This window comes from Chionomys nivalis, chromosome 20 (assembly GCF_950005125.1).
Source record: "Chionomys nivalis chromosome 20, mChiNiv1.1, whole genome shotgun sequence".
In the NCBI taxonomy this organism is placed as follows: Eukaryota; Metazoa; Chordata; class Mammalia; order Rodentia; family Cricetidae; genus Chionomys; species Chionomys nivalis.
In genome coordinates this window covers 42,820,827-42,840,178 of record NC_080105.1, presented here as the reverse complement: position 1 = coordinate 42,840,178, position 19,352 = coordinate 42,820,827, and the positions used below count along the sequence as shown (strand labels likewise).

The 19,352-nt window shown below is 43.3% G+C and overlaps 1 protein-coding gene across 1 annotated transcript in view; it reads left to right on the top strand.

Annotated features, from left to right (window-relative positions):
* The window catches only part of Fut10 (fucosyltransferase 10), a 59,567-nt gene extending 40,606 nt beyond the window's left edge, over positions 1–18,961 (top strand). The window contains exons 4-5 of the mRNA XM_057752716.1: positions 2,571–3,406; positions 16,689–18,961. Of these exons, the coding sequence (XP_057608699.1) occupies positions 2,571–3,406; positions 16,689–16,922 (1,070 nt within the window). The 3' untranslated portion in view covers positions 16,923–18,961. The remainder of the gene's footprint in view (positions 1–2,570; positions 3,407–16,688) is intronic.
* The last annotated feature ends 391 nt before the right edge of the window (positions 18,962–19,352 follow it).

The window sequence follows — 19,352 nt, the reverse complement described above, 5'->3', positions numbered from 1 at the left end:
TCTCAACTGGTAGAGAGAAAGGGTGTCTATAGAGGTGCAGGTGGCTAGTTCCTTTGTTCAGAATTTAGTTTCACGAGACAAGATCCTCTTCCTGATGTTATTTCAAAATGTTAGTTACATCTTAGAACCCTGGAGTTGTGTGGATAACTCAAGAAAATTCACAGGCAAAGGATTTAATAGCACCAGTAAATGTACTAGCTGAGCAACACATCAGGCTTCCCTTTCTTCTACACTGCTTTCCTCAGGAAGTTTTAATTTTCCTTGTTGAGTATTTTTGGTAGACTGGGTTTTCACAGGCTGTTCAGCTTCACGGTAGGAATATTTTATTGTTAGGTTTGGAAGACGCTTTGGGCTCTCTTCTAGGTTAAGCCGTGCCTTCTTTAAAGCAAACTGTATTGACTAGAGGTACTAAGGCTGTATTTTTGTGGGAGCACTTGAGGGTGCCCATAGCCCTTCATTCATACTCATTCATTCATTCACTCTCTAGAATCAGAGCACTTGAGGGTGCCCATAGCCCTTCATTCACACTCATTCATTCATTCACTCTCTAGAATCAGCACCACAGTCATTATTCTGGCTTCCCGAGATTGGCCAGCTTGACTCCTGGTCCTCATCTGCCTTTTTAGTTCTAGATGAGTGAGCCAACCTTTGTGATTGCAGTAGGACCTGTGGGGCAATGGTTTTACCCTGTAAACATTTGTTTCTTGAGCTTGTTTAATAAAATGCTGATTGGCTGGTATCCAGGCAGGAAGTAGAGGTGAGGCAATGAGAACAGGAGAATTTTGGGAAGAAGTTTCTGCAGTCTGCAGTCATGATACAGACACCGGGCAAACAAGATGTGACTGTCTCGCCGAAAAAAGTACCGAGCCACGTGGCTAACACAGACTAGAATAATGGGCTAATATAAGTTATAAGAGCTAATAAGAAGCCTGAGCTAATGGGCCAATCAGTTTATAATTAATGTAGACCTCTGTGTGATTCTTTGAAACTTCACGGCTGCAGGACCAGGTGGGGCAGAAACCTCAGTCAACAAGTAGGGTCAATAATCCGAGTTGCTGTCTGTTTTCCCAGTTTGTGTGGGGATGGTGAAAGATGCCCACGTGCCCTGAGAAGGAGGAAGGCTCAGAGACATGTCTCATAAAGCATGCCACTCTTCTTACTGCTATTGCAATTCGGTCTCTGTCATCAGTAGCCTGGCACAATTTGCCAGCATCAACTTTATCCCAAACTGCAATTCCCTTTACAGTGCATTTTAGTGTGTGAGTTCTGTTCATCAGCAGCTGCTTAAAGGAACTAATAAATGTATCGATATTCACCAAACACGAAATAACCCAGAGAGGCTGTTTTATACTGTCATAGTTATTTGGTACATTTTAATCCCCCAGTAGGTGGCAGACGATGGAGTTTTCTTCTTCTGGTATGTGTGTGTGTGTGTGTGTTTTGGTTTTTTTTTTTATTTCTGTACATTAATGTTTAACATCCTCAAGCCAGTGTTCACAGCATCATTGTCAGGAGCATCCAGAAATTTCATATTGTGATGAAGTCTTCATTTTTCTTCCTTAGTCATAGAAATTAGTTCTCCCTGAACGGATCTCTACCCCCATGGTCAGGAAACGACTGCTGACCACATCCATCATGCCGATCTGCATATTATCGTATTTCAGAGGTTTTCCAATTAATCCTGTGGAAGCCAGAATCACTCCTAATTATAAGCCTGTTATGCCTCTTTATTTTTTGATGTACTTGTTAATTCATGCCTACCCCTGCAGCAGTCTGTAACATAGGGCTATTATCAGTGCTTTTGTCTTTAAAAGCCTCCTGTCTACTGTTTTGACTAAGATTGATCAACTGCACTCTGTAGAAATCAATCATTTTGGATTAAAAAAAAATCCATCCTGCCTATTTCTTAAGGCTACTCTCGCGTGATTCCTCCCCACCTAGCTTGATTAATCAGTCTGCCAGCCCAGTCGCTTTTCTCCATTTTGACTTCCCTTTCTTGCTTTTCTCTTTTTAAGGAACTGTCTGTCTTGATGCCTTTATTTCCTTGCTATCTTGTAGACGACACCTCTGGAATGAAGAGCCATTTGCAGAAGGCAATAGAATACTGCCTCTTTTTAAATCTACCCAGGCACTCTGCCCTTCCCCGTACCTTTTTTTTTTTTTTTTAAAGATTTATTTATTACGTATACAGTATTCTGCCTACATAGGATATATAGGCCAGTAGAGGGCACCAGATCTCATTATAGATGGTTGTGAGCCACCATGTGGTTGCTGGGAATTGAACTCAGGACCTCTGGAAGAACAGTCAGTGCTCTTAACCTCTGAGCCATCTCTCCAGCCCCCCCCCCCCCCCCGTACCTTTTTTAAAGACTGAAAACGACAATCCTTAGGTTTGGCAATTCTTTCCTTATTCATTTTTGATGCATCCTTTACCGTTGACTTCTAGGTGCTTTGGAGGAGTGCTGACATATACACGTTATTTATAGCATCACATCCCTTTAGAGTATGCTCATACCCTGATGTCTCATGCTTCTTTTGGATATATTCATTCATATTTTATTTTCTCCTAGGTACTGACTTTAACATAGACAGCTTACCTCTGCCTCGGAAAGCCCATCATGACTGGGCCCTTTTCCATGAAGAGTCCCCTAAAAACAACTATAAGCTCTTCCACGAGCCGGTCATCACCTTATTCAACCACACAGCTACCTTCAGCAGGCATTCCCACTTGCCGCTGACCACCCAGTACTTGGAGGATGTGGAAGTCCTGACATCACGCAGATACCTAGTTCCTTTGCAGTCAAAAAACAACCTAAGGCAAAGACTTGCTCCGCTGGTGTATGTACAGTCCGACTGTGATCCACCGTCAGACAGGGACAGCTATGTTCGGGAGCTGATGGCATACATCGAAGTCGATTCCTACGGTGAGTGTTTACGGAACAAAGAGCTTCCTCAGCAGCTGAAAAACCCAGCCTCCATGGACGCCGATGGCTTCTACAGAATCATCGCCCAGTATAAGTTCATCCTGGCATTCGAGAATGCAGTCTGTGATGATTACATCACAGAGAAGTTCTGGAGACCGCTGAAACTGGGGGTTGTGCCCGTGTATTATGGATCCCCCACCATTGCAGACTGGCTGCCAAGTAACAGAAGTGCCATTCTTGTTTCAGAATTTTCTCACCCTAGAGAGCTGGCAGATTTCATTAGGCAGCTGGATTATGATGACCGATCGTATGAGGCCTATGTAGAGTGGAAAGTGAAGGGCGAGATCTCTAACCAGCGACTTCTGACAGCTCTCCGGGAACGGAAGTGGGGAGTGCAAGATATCAACCAGGACAACTACATTGATACGTTTGAGTGTATGGTGTGCCACAGGGTATGGGAAAACAGCAGGCTACAGGAGCAGGTGAGTTAGTGCAAGTGTGTGTATGTGTGTGTGTGTGTGTGTGTGTGTGTGTGTGTGTACTGTCTCTGCCTCTCTGTGTGGTGTGGATCTTCTGTCTGTGGCTGCTACCTGCCACCATTCTCCATTCCTAGCAGAGTGGTGTGCCATACAAGAAGTCAGAAAATCATTTTAGTCTTTGGGGACACTGGCATGGTTACAATTCAGGACCTTCTGAAGCTCTTCAGTCCTCCTTGTTTCTAATGAAGAAGGCTTTTGCTACAGGTTCTGGGCATTGATACACGGGGCTGCAGAAGAAGGGAGAAGGTTCCCAGATCAGAAACTTAAGAGGTCTGCTTTCCATCTGCACAAGCAATCCTGTAATCCCGCCCTCGATTCTGTTGTTAAGGACCTTGTGAGTTGTGCCAGCCCCCTTCTCTCAATCCCACAGCCTGCCCTTAGGAAACTCACCTTGCGTATGCATTTAGCTACCTCTGTCTCCTTATTGATCTTGTTCTTTCTGACGTATACTCACGCTGACTAATGTCATTTAATTTTTCTAATCCTTAATGCTTGGGATCAGGAGAATTTCAGATATCGAAGTGTTTCAATTTATAAATTATTTGCACAACCTTTACCATTTGAACATTTCTAATCCTCAAATCCCAAACCTGAAATGTTCTAAAATTAGAAAGTGTTGAATGTAAATTTGCTGCTCCAAAAGTTGCAGACTTTGGAGCATTTCGGATTTCAGATCCTCAGGTCTCACTTGAGGGATGCTCAGCTTGTCAGAGTCTCAGGTCTCAGGTGAGGACCGCTCAACTTATGTGAAGACTTTGAATAACAATGAGGTTGATATTGTGGGGTGAAAACCAGAAGGACCACTCAACAAAATAGGGTTACTAATTTGGTAGTGCTTATTAATATGGTTGGCAATTGCCTGCAGAGAAACAGTTCTCACAGAGCGGTCCTGAGTGCTTTCTGCAGGGAGCTTTAAAAGGCGAAAATCATATCCTGGTTGTCAGTTGCAAGCAGAAGTAGAGCAAGCAAGCTGTTTAACAGAAGTAAGAAGCAGCAGTTAGCGCAGTGGGGAGGGGGCTTCTTGACCTTGACCTTGGAATTACCGAGACTGGGAAATTTTTATGGTACTTTTCTACAGGAAGGGGTTTGAGCAGGGGGTCAGATCTGAGTCAGAACCCAGATGCCTGCAGCAGAGATAGGATCTCACTGAACATGGAAATTTCTAGCTCTTTGATCTTGTACTATCCAGACTCAAGAATTGTTAGAAACACCTAGTTTATAGTGTTCTATAGCAGAATACTTAGTGACTACCCTAAGATATAATGTAGGATAGTAAATAAGGGTTATGTGCAAGAAAAATGGCGGAACTAATTTGTGAAAATTAAATTGAGTAAAAATGTATACAAAGTTGATAAAATGATTTCTCCATATTCTAGTAATAGATAGAAAAATAAGTTGTTAAAAAATACTATTACAGTACCGTAAAATATGAACTAATTAGAGTTGTTTGGCCAGTTAGAAGTAACACACTCCAGAAGTGAAAAATACCATTCAGAAAAGCCGAGGAGGAGCTAAATCAATGGACAGATAAATCATGTCCAAGGATTTTCTTAATATTTTTGTCGGTTCTAAAATTGATAGAGATTTAACATAATATCAATAGAAAGTCTATCAAGTATTTTTATAGCAACTGACAAATGAACATAAAAACTTTATGGAAAAGTAGATGACCTAAACTAACATGAAATTTGCAGGTAAATGGATAGAGCTAGGCATTAATATTCTTAGTGAGATAACCTAGACCAAGAAGACAAACATAGCATTTTTTCTCACAATTGTGGATACTAGCACTGAATCTTTAGATATTTTTGGAATATCCATAGAGGCCAAAAAGCTGGTAAGAGGCTTGAGGTGATGGGTTCAAGGGAAGGAATATAAAATGAAGGTAACGTGAAGGGAGATGGGAAATAATGGAACAAGGAGGATTAAGTGGGCTTGTAGGGCAAATGAAGGATTATGGGGAGGGAGAACTAACACTTCAGACCTTTGAAAAGGTCAGAGAAACCTAATACTATAGAAACATATATGTATAGACATGCATATGTATTTTTAAATGGAGATACCATTTAATATGAGGACAATGCCCCACCTAGACCCCATTGGCTATCAAAAGCTAAATGTAGCTGGGCGGTGGTGGCGCACGCCTTTAATCCCAGCACTCGGGAGGCAGAGGCAGGCGGATCTCTGTGAGTTCGAGACCAGCCTGGTCTACAAGAGCTAGTTCCAGGACAGGCTCCAAAACCACAGAGAAACCCTGTCTCGAAAAAGAAAAAAAAAAAAAAGCTAAATGTAAGAATGAGTTACCTCTGCTTTTTGACTTGTTGGTACCATGGACTCCCCCTCACAGAGATTGTGACAGCATATGCAAATTCGTACAAACTCAAGACACACATCTCAGCATGGAGGGAGCGGTGGTCAGGAAGTCTCACTCCTAGCTGAAGATATATCGATGGTTGATCCTGGGAGAGGAAGAATCGGTTTTCTTTAAGAGCATGACCCTTGGTAGGTAGGGCCATACTCCGGTGGATGCCCCCACACCATGGAATAAGTATAAGGGCAGCACATATTGGACTGGGTGGATTATTTAAAAAAAAAAAAAAAGAAGTCATGAAGTATGAAGTAGGGTAGAAAGGTACAGATGGATCTAGAAGACGTCGGGAGAGTAAATATAATCAAAATACATTGAATTAAAATCTTAAAGAATTAATTGAAATGAAAGACTTTCTATACATTTTGACAAAGATTTAAAAATATACACTGGAACCTGTAGAAGAATGGCGTTAAACCCCTCTCTCTTGCCGTGCACAAAAATCAGGTCACAGTGGATCAAGGACCTTAATTTAAAAAAAAAAAAAAAAAAAAAAAAAAAACTCCTAGAGGAAAAGGTATAGGAATAGGCAAGAACTTTCTAAATATACCCCTTTGGAAACAGCAAATACCCTCAAGAAATGACAAATGGGAGTTCATGGAATTAAAAAGCTTTTGCATAGTCTAAGAAACTATCAGCAGAGACAACACAGCCTACAGAATGGGAGGAGACTGTTGTCGGCTATGCTTCAGGCAGGGGTGTTGATATATCTGGACTATATAAAGAACGGCAAATATTAACATCAAAAACCAAAATAATAAATGGGCCAATGATCTAAACAGACAAGCCCTAAAAGATGAAACACAAATGGCTGTTGAAATGTATGAAAACATGCTCAACCCCATTAGTCATCAGAGAGAGATAAATGAAAGCCCTGAAATCCCGTCTCCATTCGGGATGGCAGTCATTATGAAGACACCAAATGATGATGAGGTTATGGTCATGACGGAACCCTGGTAGGCATGTAAATTAGTCTACTCACGATGGAAATCAGTGTGGAGGTGCCTAAGGACGCTAAGAATGTATCTATCGCACAACAGAGTTATACCACTTCCGGGTATTTGCATAAGATGCTGCAGATCAATGCCTCTCAGAAACTTGCACACTGATGCTTATTGCAGAACCGTTCACAGGAACTGTTATGGAATCAACCAGTTGTCCAGCAGCAGACGGATGGAGAAAGGAAACGTGGTTCACAGACATGGAGTTTTGTTTAGCTCTGACGACATTAAATTGTTAGCAAGGAAATCATGCTAAATGAATTAATCCAGTCTCAAATAAATGTCTCTCATATGTGGTTCCTTGATTAATTAGATTCATAAATCCACATGTAAATAAATAACTTAAAAAAACAAAACCGACTAAGGAAACAAAAGGAATTAATGGAAGTGGGAGGGCTTAGGGGGGAGGGGAGTGATATGGGGGAATTATATTCTATGTATCGTATATATTTATATAAAATGCCTAAATATAACAGAGAAACAGGTATAATAAATAATAATAAAGTTTTAAGAAATATATAATGTAGGGTTGAGGTCTCAGAGGCCTTTTCTTGTCCAGTTGGCATGTCGTTCAGTGTCATCTTTGGTCAGCTCACCTTTGGGTGATCATCTTGGTGAGACTTTCTGAGGTAGCTTCTGATATTAGTAGGGAACACAATCTCAAAGCAAACTCCTTGATCATCTGACTCTGGCATCTTTCCATCCCCTCTTCTGCAATGTTCCCTGAGCCTTAGGTGAGGGAGTATTTTTTTGTGTGTGTGTGTATCCATTGGCACTGGGCTCCCTAATCTTGTATCAGCCCTACACAAATAACTATAGGCAACCAAGGAATGCTGGGAGCCCAGGAGAATTCTCTAGGGAAGAACACACCAATTGATTGTCCAGTGCCAAATAATCAGCCCTGAAGACCTGCAGACAAGTAACATTGCATAGACTGAACAGGTTATAGTTAAGAACATATATGTATATACATAAAAATATGCGATGACAATTGTGAAGAAGGAGACCATGAATGGGAAGGAGAGCAGGGAGGAGACTCTAGGAAGGTTTGGAGGGAGGAAAGAAAAGGGAGAGATGTAATTAGAATCGCAAAACGTCATGTATTACTATTATTTAAATGCAACATTTTGGGTCCTATGTACAATTACACACACACACATTTATATAGTCGGTCCTCTTGCTAGTGCGTTCCATATTGATGTCTTACGGGGAATGTCCTCTGCCACAGGGATCATAATCACATAGTAAAGACCGATCCTAGCTTTCCCAGTTCCCAGAGCTTTTGGACCACCTTGCTCGGTGTTCCGCCAAGGAAGCCCTGACGTCTCTATTTACAGCAGGTTGTCAGCACAGCCAAGTTCACGGAGCCACTCAACATGTCACTAGGAACAGCTTCAGTTATTCTTGTGACAGCATTGAGTTTCATGAGTGTGTCCCTCCAGGTCTTGTGAAAGCTGGTCTTTGTACCTTCCACCTCAGCCCACACACCTCATGATGGGCTCCACATGGCTTCCCTAGCTCTTGCCAGCACGGCCTGCTCAGCTCTGCTAGAGGATTCTCGTGGTTCATTCAGGCTGACTCTTCTCAGAGCTGGTGACAGCTGGGCGCTCCCCTTGTTAACACGGGAGACCCTTGATCACAGCTGTGGAGCATGCTGTCATCAGGGAGAACATGCTCTGTGGGACCACTTCACCATTCTTCACAAAAAGCAAGACTGGAAGCTGAGTCTTAAGGACTGCGGTTTTATTAGGGAGTACAACCCCAGAGAGGAGGAGGGGAAGAGGGGAAGGAAGCCGTGAAGGGAGGGGACCAGACAGGATGGGACAGGACCGAGGTCTTTTCTGTGAGCTTCATCGGCTAATTTTTGTACCTTTCCACTGTGACGCATACCCTGCGTCTCAGGACCATTTCTTCAGGGTAGGAAGGGGACAGAACCTGTCTTCCGTTGACTAAAAAGAGGGCACCCCAGAAGGCCCTCTTTTGTGTTGGGCTGGGATATGGCTATGAGGACTTCCGTGACTTCGGTCGGTCATTAACTTTGAAGATAGGAAAGGAGAGTCCCACAGAGGGAGATGAGGTATGCGCTTGGTCACAGCCCTCCTCAACCGCAGCAAGAGCGATTTGAGCTCTTCAGGTCCCTGAGATGTGTGGCAGTCAAATCACTGTGGCAGATCCCCAGTGCAGACAGCGTAGGGCAAAGGGTTCCTTTAGCTCTTGGGTTTAGAAATGTCAGTTCTCCGTCCTTGAGCTTGTTCTTGGAGTGCTGATGGGAGAACACCGTGGCAGCAAGAATGGGGCCAGTTACCTCAGGGCAGAATGGAAGTGGAAGAAAGGCGGGGTGGAAGGAGAGGGAGAGGGACTCCCTGAGGGGCCCCAGTGACCTACTTCACCCAGTTATATCCGGTATCTTAAAGTCTCAGAGCCTCCTAGAACGGCGCCATCAGGGGAGGACCGAGGTTTTAATACATGAGCCCTTTAGGGGAGATTATCATGTGTAAATTATAGTAAACTATCTGCTGGAATTCAGTGTCCCTACCCTCATCTAAGCCTACTCTCCCTTAACCTTTGGGATCTAAAGCCTCATTGGTAGGCAGTGAGATGGCTCAGTAATTAAGGGTGCTTGGTGCCAAGGCCGACAACCTGAGTCGGATCCCCAGAAACCACGTGATGGAAGGAGAGAACTGACTCGTGATGGAAGGAGAGAACTGACTCGCAGGGTCGTTCTCTCGCGTCAGCATGCACATACCTCTCCCTCCCGTCCACAAGGAAAAGAAAGAAAGTCCGCTGTGACTCGTTATTAACAAAATAAGTCTGCTCTTTAGGCTCTCGGAGCGGACCTGTTTTCTCTGGGAATGGCGCGTGTCGCCTCTTACTCAAACCACAAGGGGCTGTAATGCCCAGGGATCCCATCTCTCACCACCTTCCAGAATGTCTCCTTGTACTGCGGCGGCGTGTTGGAATTGGGCTTTCTCTGCTCAGCGAAATCATTTGCCACCCATCTATTAATGACTTCACGATTTCCAAAATTTGGCTATTCTTTTCTTCATCGTTTTTGTTTTTCTTTATGAATCCATACCATAACACAAAATACTATTATTTTTCATCTTGTGGGTATTCAGGAGAGAATGGAATTAAACTATGTGTCCAGTCAATGCTGTTTTATTTGGACATCTCTATTTTATTTACAGAAAAATAATGCTGTAAAAATATTATTAGGCAGCTCCCCCATCTTGGACTGACTGACTTAGATAATAGCCGTCAATAAAAGACATTGCCTTTGTCATGTGCTTGCAGTTTGAACAGACAGCATTGGATACTTATGGAAATAAACCTTGACAGGCTCTGTGAAGGAAAAATTCTCTGATGGGGAACATGAATATTTACAGTACAGAGTCTATTAGAATCTTCCAAAGGGCCATCCTCAGTATCGGAAGAAACCTTTTAGGACAATTGCCACAGTTCTGAGGATACACACTGTCAACAGAGACTCCAATGACTACCCAGAGAGTGCACACTCCAGTAACGAAAGATAGAATTAAATAGAGTCGGAGTCTCATTTCAGAATTTCCTGGCAAGATACACACAGCTATTGGTACTAAATGAGCACCTTCATCATAACCATAAATCATCAGCTGGATACTTGCCAGGGGAGAATGAATTGCTTTATTCCTTTTTTTTTGTTTTTGGAGAGAGAGAAAGGGAGGGAGAGAGCAGGTGTGCATGTGTGTGTATGTGTGCATACATTTACATGTGTGAGTATGGTTGTGTGTGCCACAGACTAGGTGTGGAGGGCAGATGACAACCTCGGGTTGGTTCTCATCTTCCACCATATCTGAAACAGGGCCGTTGCTATGTGGTACCACTATGTAGACCAGGCTAGCTCCCTGTGAGTTTCTGGGGAGTCCCTTGTCTTGGCACCCCATCTCACCTCAGCAGCACTGGGTTTGCAGTTGTACATTATCACACAGATAGCTTTCTGGGGCTTCTGGGGATTCTAACTCGGGTCTCAGAGGCACGTGCTTTCGCTCGCCGAGCTCTCTCCTCAACATTTAGCCCTTAGTGTTTCTGTGAGCAAACTTTTATCTACCATCTACTGAATGCACAGACTAGTATTCCCTGTATCAGACACTCGCTGTTAAAAGTTATCCAACGAATGTATCCTGGGTCAAAATGTTTCTTAAATGCTAAATAGTCTTTTATGTAGTTTGGATAACGTTACTGGCCATCATCTTAAATGCTAAACAGTATTTTATGTAGTTTGGATGGCGTTGGAGGGATCAGAATGCTAAATACTATATGAAGATGGGGGATACTTCTGGTCTGACTGTGCAGGAGAATTTAAACCTTTCCTATTTCCACTTCCACAAAACAAAGCAGCCTGACTTCAGGCTAATAGGGTTTACTGTAACAAGAGTTGCCAGGAAATGTCTCTGTTCTTTTTGTTATAGATAGATGTGAGGGGAGAGCTCTGAGACTTGTTGGTAGCCTCATAGTTCCCACAGAAAAACCACGAATGTCCTTGTTTTGCTTTTCTTCTCTCCCCCTCTTGACGTGGTGGTTTTAAAATCAGAGATGGATGGGCTGATGAGATGGCTCAGCGGGTAAATGTGCTGGTCCCTCAAGCCTGGTGACCTGAGTTAGAGTCCTTAGTACCTGTGTGGGGGAAGGAGTGGCGTGACTTCGACAAGCTGTCTTCCGGCACTCACGTGTACACTATGGCGTCCCCTACCCTCCCTAAGCAAATACTTGTTTAAAAAATTGAACCATAGAACATCCCTGTGGCTACTGAAACTTACATTTCCATTCACCTCATTTTCTATTTCTCAATAAAATCACCATAGTGATCGCCTACTTTTCCCAGTATCCACTGTGTTTTTAGCATGTTACTGGCCATCATCTTAAATGCCCTCCGTGAGGCTGTCAATGTCTGAGTCATCTCCGGGTTTATTTGCATTCATTTCCTTTTCTCTTAATAATGCTTACTTAGCTACTGTCTTACTTGTCATGTGCCCCACAGTCCTTGACTGATTGTTGGTGCCGCAAGCAACAGGACAGACATGGAGGTTGTCTAACATTTGTATTTGAACGTGGACATGCTTCTGTCACCGTCTGGCTTCCGTCAGTCTAGTCAAGAGTGGAAGCTGGATTTTGCTTTTGTGTTTGTTCCGCTGCCCCAGTGCTACAGATCAGCCTCTGGCTTTTGTATGTATTAGACAAGTACTCCACCAGTGAGCAGCTCTTCTAGACCATTGTTGCTTGCTTTTAATTAGCCACAGGCTTCAATGTTTTCCCTCTTGCCATATAGTAAATTGCTGCTGTGGATTATGATGCGGTAGGCTCATGGTGGGGCATGCTGGATTTTTTTTTTTTGGAAGCCCTAAACTCAGGCCAGCTCTCATTTCCTCAATCTAAGGGTAAGGCTGTGTAGGTTTTCATGATTCTCCTTCCCATGACAGATTATACTTTGTATTTCTGGGCAATTTGGATGGGAGAATTCCATGTCCCTCACCAATAGTAGGTGACCTCTAGTATCACTGTGGCCTGCTGGTCACAAAATCATTTCTAGACTTTCCACAATCATTAGAAAGGTGATTTTTTGGTTTTGTTTTCCCCACGGAAGAAGATCTAGGGTGGAAGGAGTTTCTTAGACTCGCTTAGCGACACTAGGTGGTTTTCCTTATGAGAAAAGAACTGGGATTCTTGAGTGCTCACCGTTCTTACATTGTACCAAAGAGGGGGACCCTCTGTGTTTTCTGCTCTGTGTTTTTATTCCTCCTTGGTGTTTCGTGGAAGCTCACAGAGAAGAACAATGAGCGCATTTGAGCTTTATTTGCACTGGGGCTCCCAGCTGTCCCACACTGTATGGAGACCATTCTTGACCTTTAGGAATTTGGGGAAATGTTGGCTGATTCCTCGTTACCTGTGTGGTAGCCACCCCTTTCCAGTCTAGTGCCCAACGCTACAGTTCACACTTCTTTTCCTGGGAAGGGATTCTCACTCTTGGCAGTTCAGCTCCTAACAGACTGGAAGAGTTCAGAAGCGTAGGACTTGGAATCACTTGGCCTAGGAGACGTATTCTCTTTGGAAGCACAGTCTTTGAAAACCATATTTTAGAAACAGCTGGTTTTTCTACTCAAGTCCTCAGCTGGAAGGAGGTGCGGAAAGTTAGTTATTTCTAAAAATGCCATAGCCGTTTCATCAAACACACTTCAGGTCATGTCGTGAAAGGTTCCTGGTAAACCCTTAGGCAGCCACAGTGCATTTATGTCTCTCCTCTCTCTGGTGTTACCTGCAGATGGAACTTAACACTACAGCATTCAGTAGACCTTCTCTTGAGTGGCAGAAAAATGCTTTTATTGCTGACGGCCTCATATAAACATCTGTGGAGGGTCATGATGGAGGAGGACTCCCAGACGTGACCAATACAGTTACTAGCTGGCTAATGGTTCCGACTGTCCTTGTCTCCAGCGCATTCCCAGTACCACTGATTCCATGACTTTTTAAAGACAGCTTAGTTTATCTTCCATCAGTCGGGACAGGTGTGTGGTGTTTTGTATGCATCCCAAGTGGCCCCTTGGTGGTCAGTTCTTAACTACCTGCCTCTGGTTCTTCCACTGATGAGAATGTGAACCACTGTTTCTGGTTTTCACTTCGGTATCCTTTTGTGGAATCTCTATATCTCCTGCCCAGGGGTACCCCAACACAATGCGTGGTCAAAGCAACCCCACTTTGGAGTCTAAGTCTGAGCATTTCTTCACAGCCTGCAGTTTGGGTCTCTGTGCTCGGAAATGCCTCAGTAAAGAATTCTTGGTGCAGTGTTGTGGGGGTGGGCCAAGAGTTAGGGATCTGGGAGAGGCGGCTGATTGTCAAAATGGCAACTTACAACGTTAAGTTGTTAACATGTCAGAAAGCGGTCTTTAAACTGTGTGTTAAGGTTTAGTTAAAAATGAAATCTGAAGAGAAACGTGGGTTCTCGAACGGGACACAAAACTGAAAAGTAGAGGCAGGCGGATCTCTGTGAGTTCGAGACCAGCCTGGTCTACAAGAGCTAGTTCCAGGACAGGCTCCAAAACCACAGAGAAACCCTGTCTCGAAAAACCAAAAAAAACTGAAAGCAGGAGGCACTCTTCTGACACTTCTCGCCCCGTGGCTGGCACAAACTAACAGTGAACCCAGCTAGTAAATTCAGTTAGCTGTCTCCTCTCTCACACACGCATCTTCAATCTTAGGGTCCACGGACAGCATTTAACTGACACAAAGTTTAAAACCGCCGGAAACACAGTGATGACTCTTTTCTTCCTCACCTGGTCCGGGGGAGAGAAGTGCAGTTTTCATGTCTGCTCTAATAGAAGCCTCAGCTGAGACTCAGAGACACAATGTGACTGTCCCCATCCCTTTTGTCTGCCTTTGCCCCTTATTCCAAGGCTCCAATCTCCCTCCCTGTACTCTGGTTTTGTTAAAAGCCCCCCCCTCCCTTCCCTTCTGGTCTCTAGTTCTTTGTCTAAGCAGATGGGCTGGGAAAGTACTAAGGTTAGGGCAAACCTCACTGGAGACAGATATGGTGTGCCAGTAACAGTGCCAAAACTAATTAATAGAAACCAAACTTAAGAGAAGGAGGATTGGGGAGGACTTGCCTTCCCAAGTAAACTAATTCAGACTTCCCTTGATGGACATGTCAGATGTTAAAAACAAGCTGTTCACCTTTGTCCCCTCTCTCCCTCAGAGTAGGCACCCCAGTGTCTTCACCTATGTTTCCTATGGGCAGTTTAAGGAAAAGAAAGAATATTGACCTAACCATGGGAAGCATCAAAATTGCTATTCTATTTCTAAGTTTGGTCTACTGCTCTGCTTTCTAAATTTGAGATACATTAGGATTATAATAATTATAAACCTGATACATTACTGTTATTTTTATGCTGAATAGCTTATTTTTAGAGAAGGATACTTCTGCCTATAGGTGAAAGCATCAAATAATCATACACATTTAAAACAAAGCCACCTTTCATAACTGTGCTATGGGCACTGTCGCTTCCCGCACTGCATGTGGCGATGTGGTATGTCAGCCTGCGGTAGCTTCCATAGCCTCGTAGGAATTCTGTCCTTTCTCGTGTTGACACTGCTTTGTGGTTATCTCGGTTTGCTCCCTCATTTTGGTTGATCACAGCCTCCAGTGGCTTCCTGTGTGGGATGTCTTCATTATCCTCTAATGTGTATGATATAGCTTAACCAAATATAAACTATGGAAACATCAGTTTTTCTGGAAATTTTAAGGTGTTTTGCCATTGCCTTTAACAATGTTTCTCTTGAACGAGTTTTATTCACAGAAGAGTTTTAATGAAAAGCTGCTGTCTGTAAACCCTTTAAACCCTTTACCTAACCTTTCCTAATGCTAACATTTTATATACCCACTATTCATGTATCAACACTAAGAAATTACTATTGGTACATCACTACTAACTGAATTACAGATATCAGGCATATTTCACTGTAGAGAAACTTTTTTTTTTTTTTTTTTTTAAATCTCTCCAGCTATTTGGAATTGATAGCTGGAGGAAGAGAGAAAATCACTTTTCTCTAACAGAGTTGTATGTCAGCCACACTCCAGGGCAGATTGCATGCCCTGAAGTCATTGACTAACATAAATCAGGCAATTTAGTTTCTTGCTCAACATAATATTTTTATTGATTATTTAGGAATTTCATATAATTCACCCCAATCACACTTGCTTCTGATTCCCCACCCCATCACCCTTGCACCTTTGTGTCCCTCTCCCCCAAAAAACATAAAAAGGAAAAAAATACATCAATCTAATTTATGTTGTCTATACACTCATTGTTACATGGTCAAGCTCCCAATGGCCAGTCCCTTAAAGATAACTGAGTCCTTTCAACTCCATTTAGGTTTTCTGTTTGTTGGTTGGATTGTTTGTTTTGGCAGGCGATCCAGGAGGGGTTGGGGGATCCTGGGGTTGTGTATTACAGAATAGGCAAGGAGGCTATGTGCCTATTTGTGATTTTTTTTTTTAAGAGCCAGAAAGAACATGAAGTTTTATGTCTGTGTGGGGAGATGTTCGGGAGGGAAAAGCATATAATTACTTGGTCCCCAGTTGGTGGAATTATTTGGGAAGAATTAGGAGGCGTGACATTATTGGAGAAGGTGTGTCACTGGGGGTAGGCTTTGAGGTAGCAAAAGAATCACACCATTCCCAGTGTGTCCTCTCTGCCCCCTACTTTTAGGTGAGGATGTGAGCGTTCAGCTGTTCCTCTTGCTGCGTCTTTACAATCAAAGACTCTAGCCCTCTGGAACTATAAACCCAATTAAACACTTCTTTTTCTATAAGTAGCCTTTATCATGGGGTTTTGTTACAGCAATAGAAAAGTAACATTAAATCAAAATATCAAGAACTATATTAATCACACTAAAAAGCTTTCCTGTGCAGAGGAGGATATGGGCATTGACCTACAGGAGAAAAGCATTTAAATAAGTCAACAAGCAGGAGAGGACTCTGGGAAGAACTGGGATCCATCGTAGGTGTGCTGATACATTGTTTTGGGACTGTACTTATAATGCCACTTCCGGTCTCTATAAAATATGGCGGTTGTATTTGTTTCATTTGATTGCCAGGAGAATTAAGTGAGACTATCTCAGCTAGGACCTGGTAGTGTCCAATGCATGGAATAGTCTCAATAAATGTCGTACTTTCTCCATGGACACTTCAACCATATACTGCGGAGGCTGGAGGGAAAGTCTTTGCTTTATGGAAAGTGTGCTGTGTCCCCCTATTGGTGGCAGGAATATGGGGACTGCATTTCTTTACTGTATGTTTTAAATTCCTTTTCTCCTTCTCTCAATGCAGGGCTTACCACCCAGACAATGGAGGGCAGACGTTAGCCACCTGAGTTGCCCAGAGCCTAGCCTGTTCGCCTTCTCATCCCCAGCCGCTCCGGCCCTGCGTGGGAGATCGTTGAGAGAGCTGTGGCTCCCCAGCTTTCAGCAGTCTAAGAGAGAAGCCCAGGCCCTAAGGTGGCTGGTGGATAGGAATCAAAACTTTTCGTCAGAAGAGTTTTGGGCCCTGGTCTTCAAGGACTAGTTTTACAGGGTACTAGAATGACAGAATTAGACTAATTTTCTTGGATGCCTTAATATTTGGAGATAGTAGCTATTCCATTGAGTATCCTTTAGAAAAAGAATTAATTGTAGCTGTTCTCACAAAGAGCCCTGTCAAATAATAGCTGTGAATTACTTTTAGAGGTTGCCTCTATATTTTTATACTAAAAAAACAATTAGACTTTTTTGAGTGGACATTGGCTGCCTTCGGTGTCTGCGTTTGGACCCATGTGCTCCCTGTCTTCTGTGGAGACTGACCCAAGGTCAAGTGCTCTCCTGGCTGCAGATCTAGCTGTGGAAGGGTGATCCTCACCTCCCTGTCAGCAGCTCGTTGGTGTTTGGCAATCCCGGTTTCTTGGTGCGGAGAATGAATGAAGCGCATTAGAACTTGGCAACGAGAGATTCCATCTGTTCTCAGGGATGGGAGTAAGAAAAGCTGTGTCAGGCATGTCTGTCCTCCCAGTCCAAAGGACACATCTTCCTTCGTCTTGCACCCCCAAGCCACCTCACTAGCAAAGGGGCTCTAGTTGGCCCGAGCATGGCACACATGGCACACATGGCAGGCCTTGCCCTTCCCCTGTTCCCTCCGTCTTGCTAAACTCTTAGGTTCCGCCAAGGTCTCTGCCCTTATTCGGCCACTTCTTGCCCCTGAGGATGACCACCGAGGCCCAGCTATCAAAGTTTTAAAGTCCAACAATCAAAAGCCTCCTTTCGGCTGCCCTAATTAACATGCTCAGCCAAAGTTAAACATTTCGTTCTAACATAGGTGTCTCCCTTTTTCTTTATAAACTGCCATTTATCTGTGGGTCTCCTCTCTGTCGAGAGGCAGTCTGTCCCACTGTGGCAAATGTCCCTTCCCTCTCATCCTGTGGTCCTCTGTCTCCTGTCCTTGTCTCTTATTTCCTGTCCTTTATCTCTCTGGGTAAAGTAAATCCCCTTTGTGCTGAGAACTTGGCCTTGGGCTGTCTCGTGCCCACTTTGATGTCCTTTCAACCAGTCTATCTATATTCTCTTCACCTGTGGCCTCCTCTGATTTCCCTCTGAAGTGCAATTTTCTCTAAAGATGTGTCTCCTCCTAGTTTTTCTATCTGTGAGATGTCACTAATTGTTTCTTATATCGTGGAGCGGGAGAGGAAGAGATGTCCGGTTCACGGCAAAGAGCCATTTGTTTTGGTCCGGGTGGTGGAAGTGAATGCCCTGGGCTCTCCTCTAGGGTGAATCTGATTGTCATTAGCATGGTGTATTCATCCTATCATCGTAGGCAGGCCGTCTGCTGTTGAGCATTGCTGGTTTCTAATGCGGTCAGAGAAGGTTCAGCCATATTGTCTGGTTACCTACTGGTGCTCTCTGAAAACAAAGAGAAATAACACTGGCATTCAATCCATTAGATGGTAAGGAGAGTGCTGGTTTACTTAAAAGCCTGCTGGTAACTGTTGTGTTGACGTCTGTGTTCTTAACTGTGGAAATACATACACCATTGCTCTCAAGCTGTGACTGCCAGCCTGTAAGAAATGAGGATAAAAAGCAGCATAGTCTTTTTTTAATGTTTATTTATTATATATACACAGTTTTATGCCTGCGGGTCAGACGAGGGCACCAGATCTCATTACAGATGGTTGTGAGCCACCATGTGGTTGCTGGGAATTGAACTCAGGACCTTTGGAAGAGCAGGCAGTACTTTTAACTGCTGAGCCATCTCTCCAGCCCCAAACAGCACATTCTTGATGAGTAGTAGGATCACCTTGCTGGTGGAAGAACCTGTCTGTGGAGAGATTCTCCTCAACTCTACATCTGTCGTTAATTCAACATGATTTTAGGCAAGTCTCTTAACCTCCCCGGGCCTTGGGTTTTGTACCTTAAGAAGGGATTGAACTTATCTTTGAGGTTGTAACATTTTTTAATTCCTCAAGAAAATTTAAGATGTTTAATTTTATAGGCGCTTTTACTAATGTGGGAATAAACTGGCTTAGATGTGTGTTTTTCAAGAGAAGTTTATTCTTTGGAGAACGGAGCATATGTATTTTACACAGTATTAGGACGGAAAGGGATTTTCTACCATTTTATGTAATAATGTCAAAGCAGCGAGGTCTGAAAGGGGGTTGTTGGTGTAAGGTCAGGCTTTAAAGTGCGTACTGAATGAAGTGGAATTCTTCTGAATCCTCAGAAATGGTCTACAAAATGATTTATGCCTTTGACAAAATAATGTAGTAGCTTTACCTTCTCTCCATAAATGTCTAAAACAAAGCTGAGTACTTCATGTGTGTCTTAAATTTCAATATTTCAGGTGGTTATTAACATTGTGAGAACTTCAAATATGATGCGTGTGTGATGAAAATGATTCTCCCTCCACCTTTCCCAGTGTCCCTGCAATTTCTACTCCTCCCAACTTTGTCTTTTAAAAATACATTAGAAC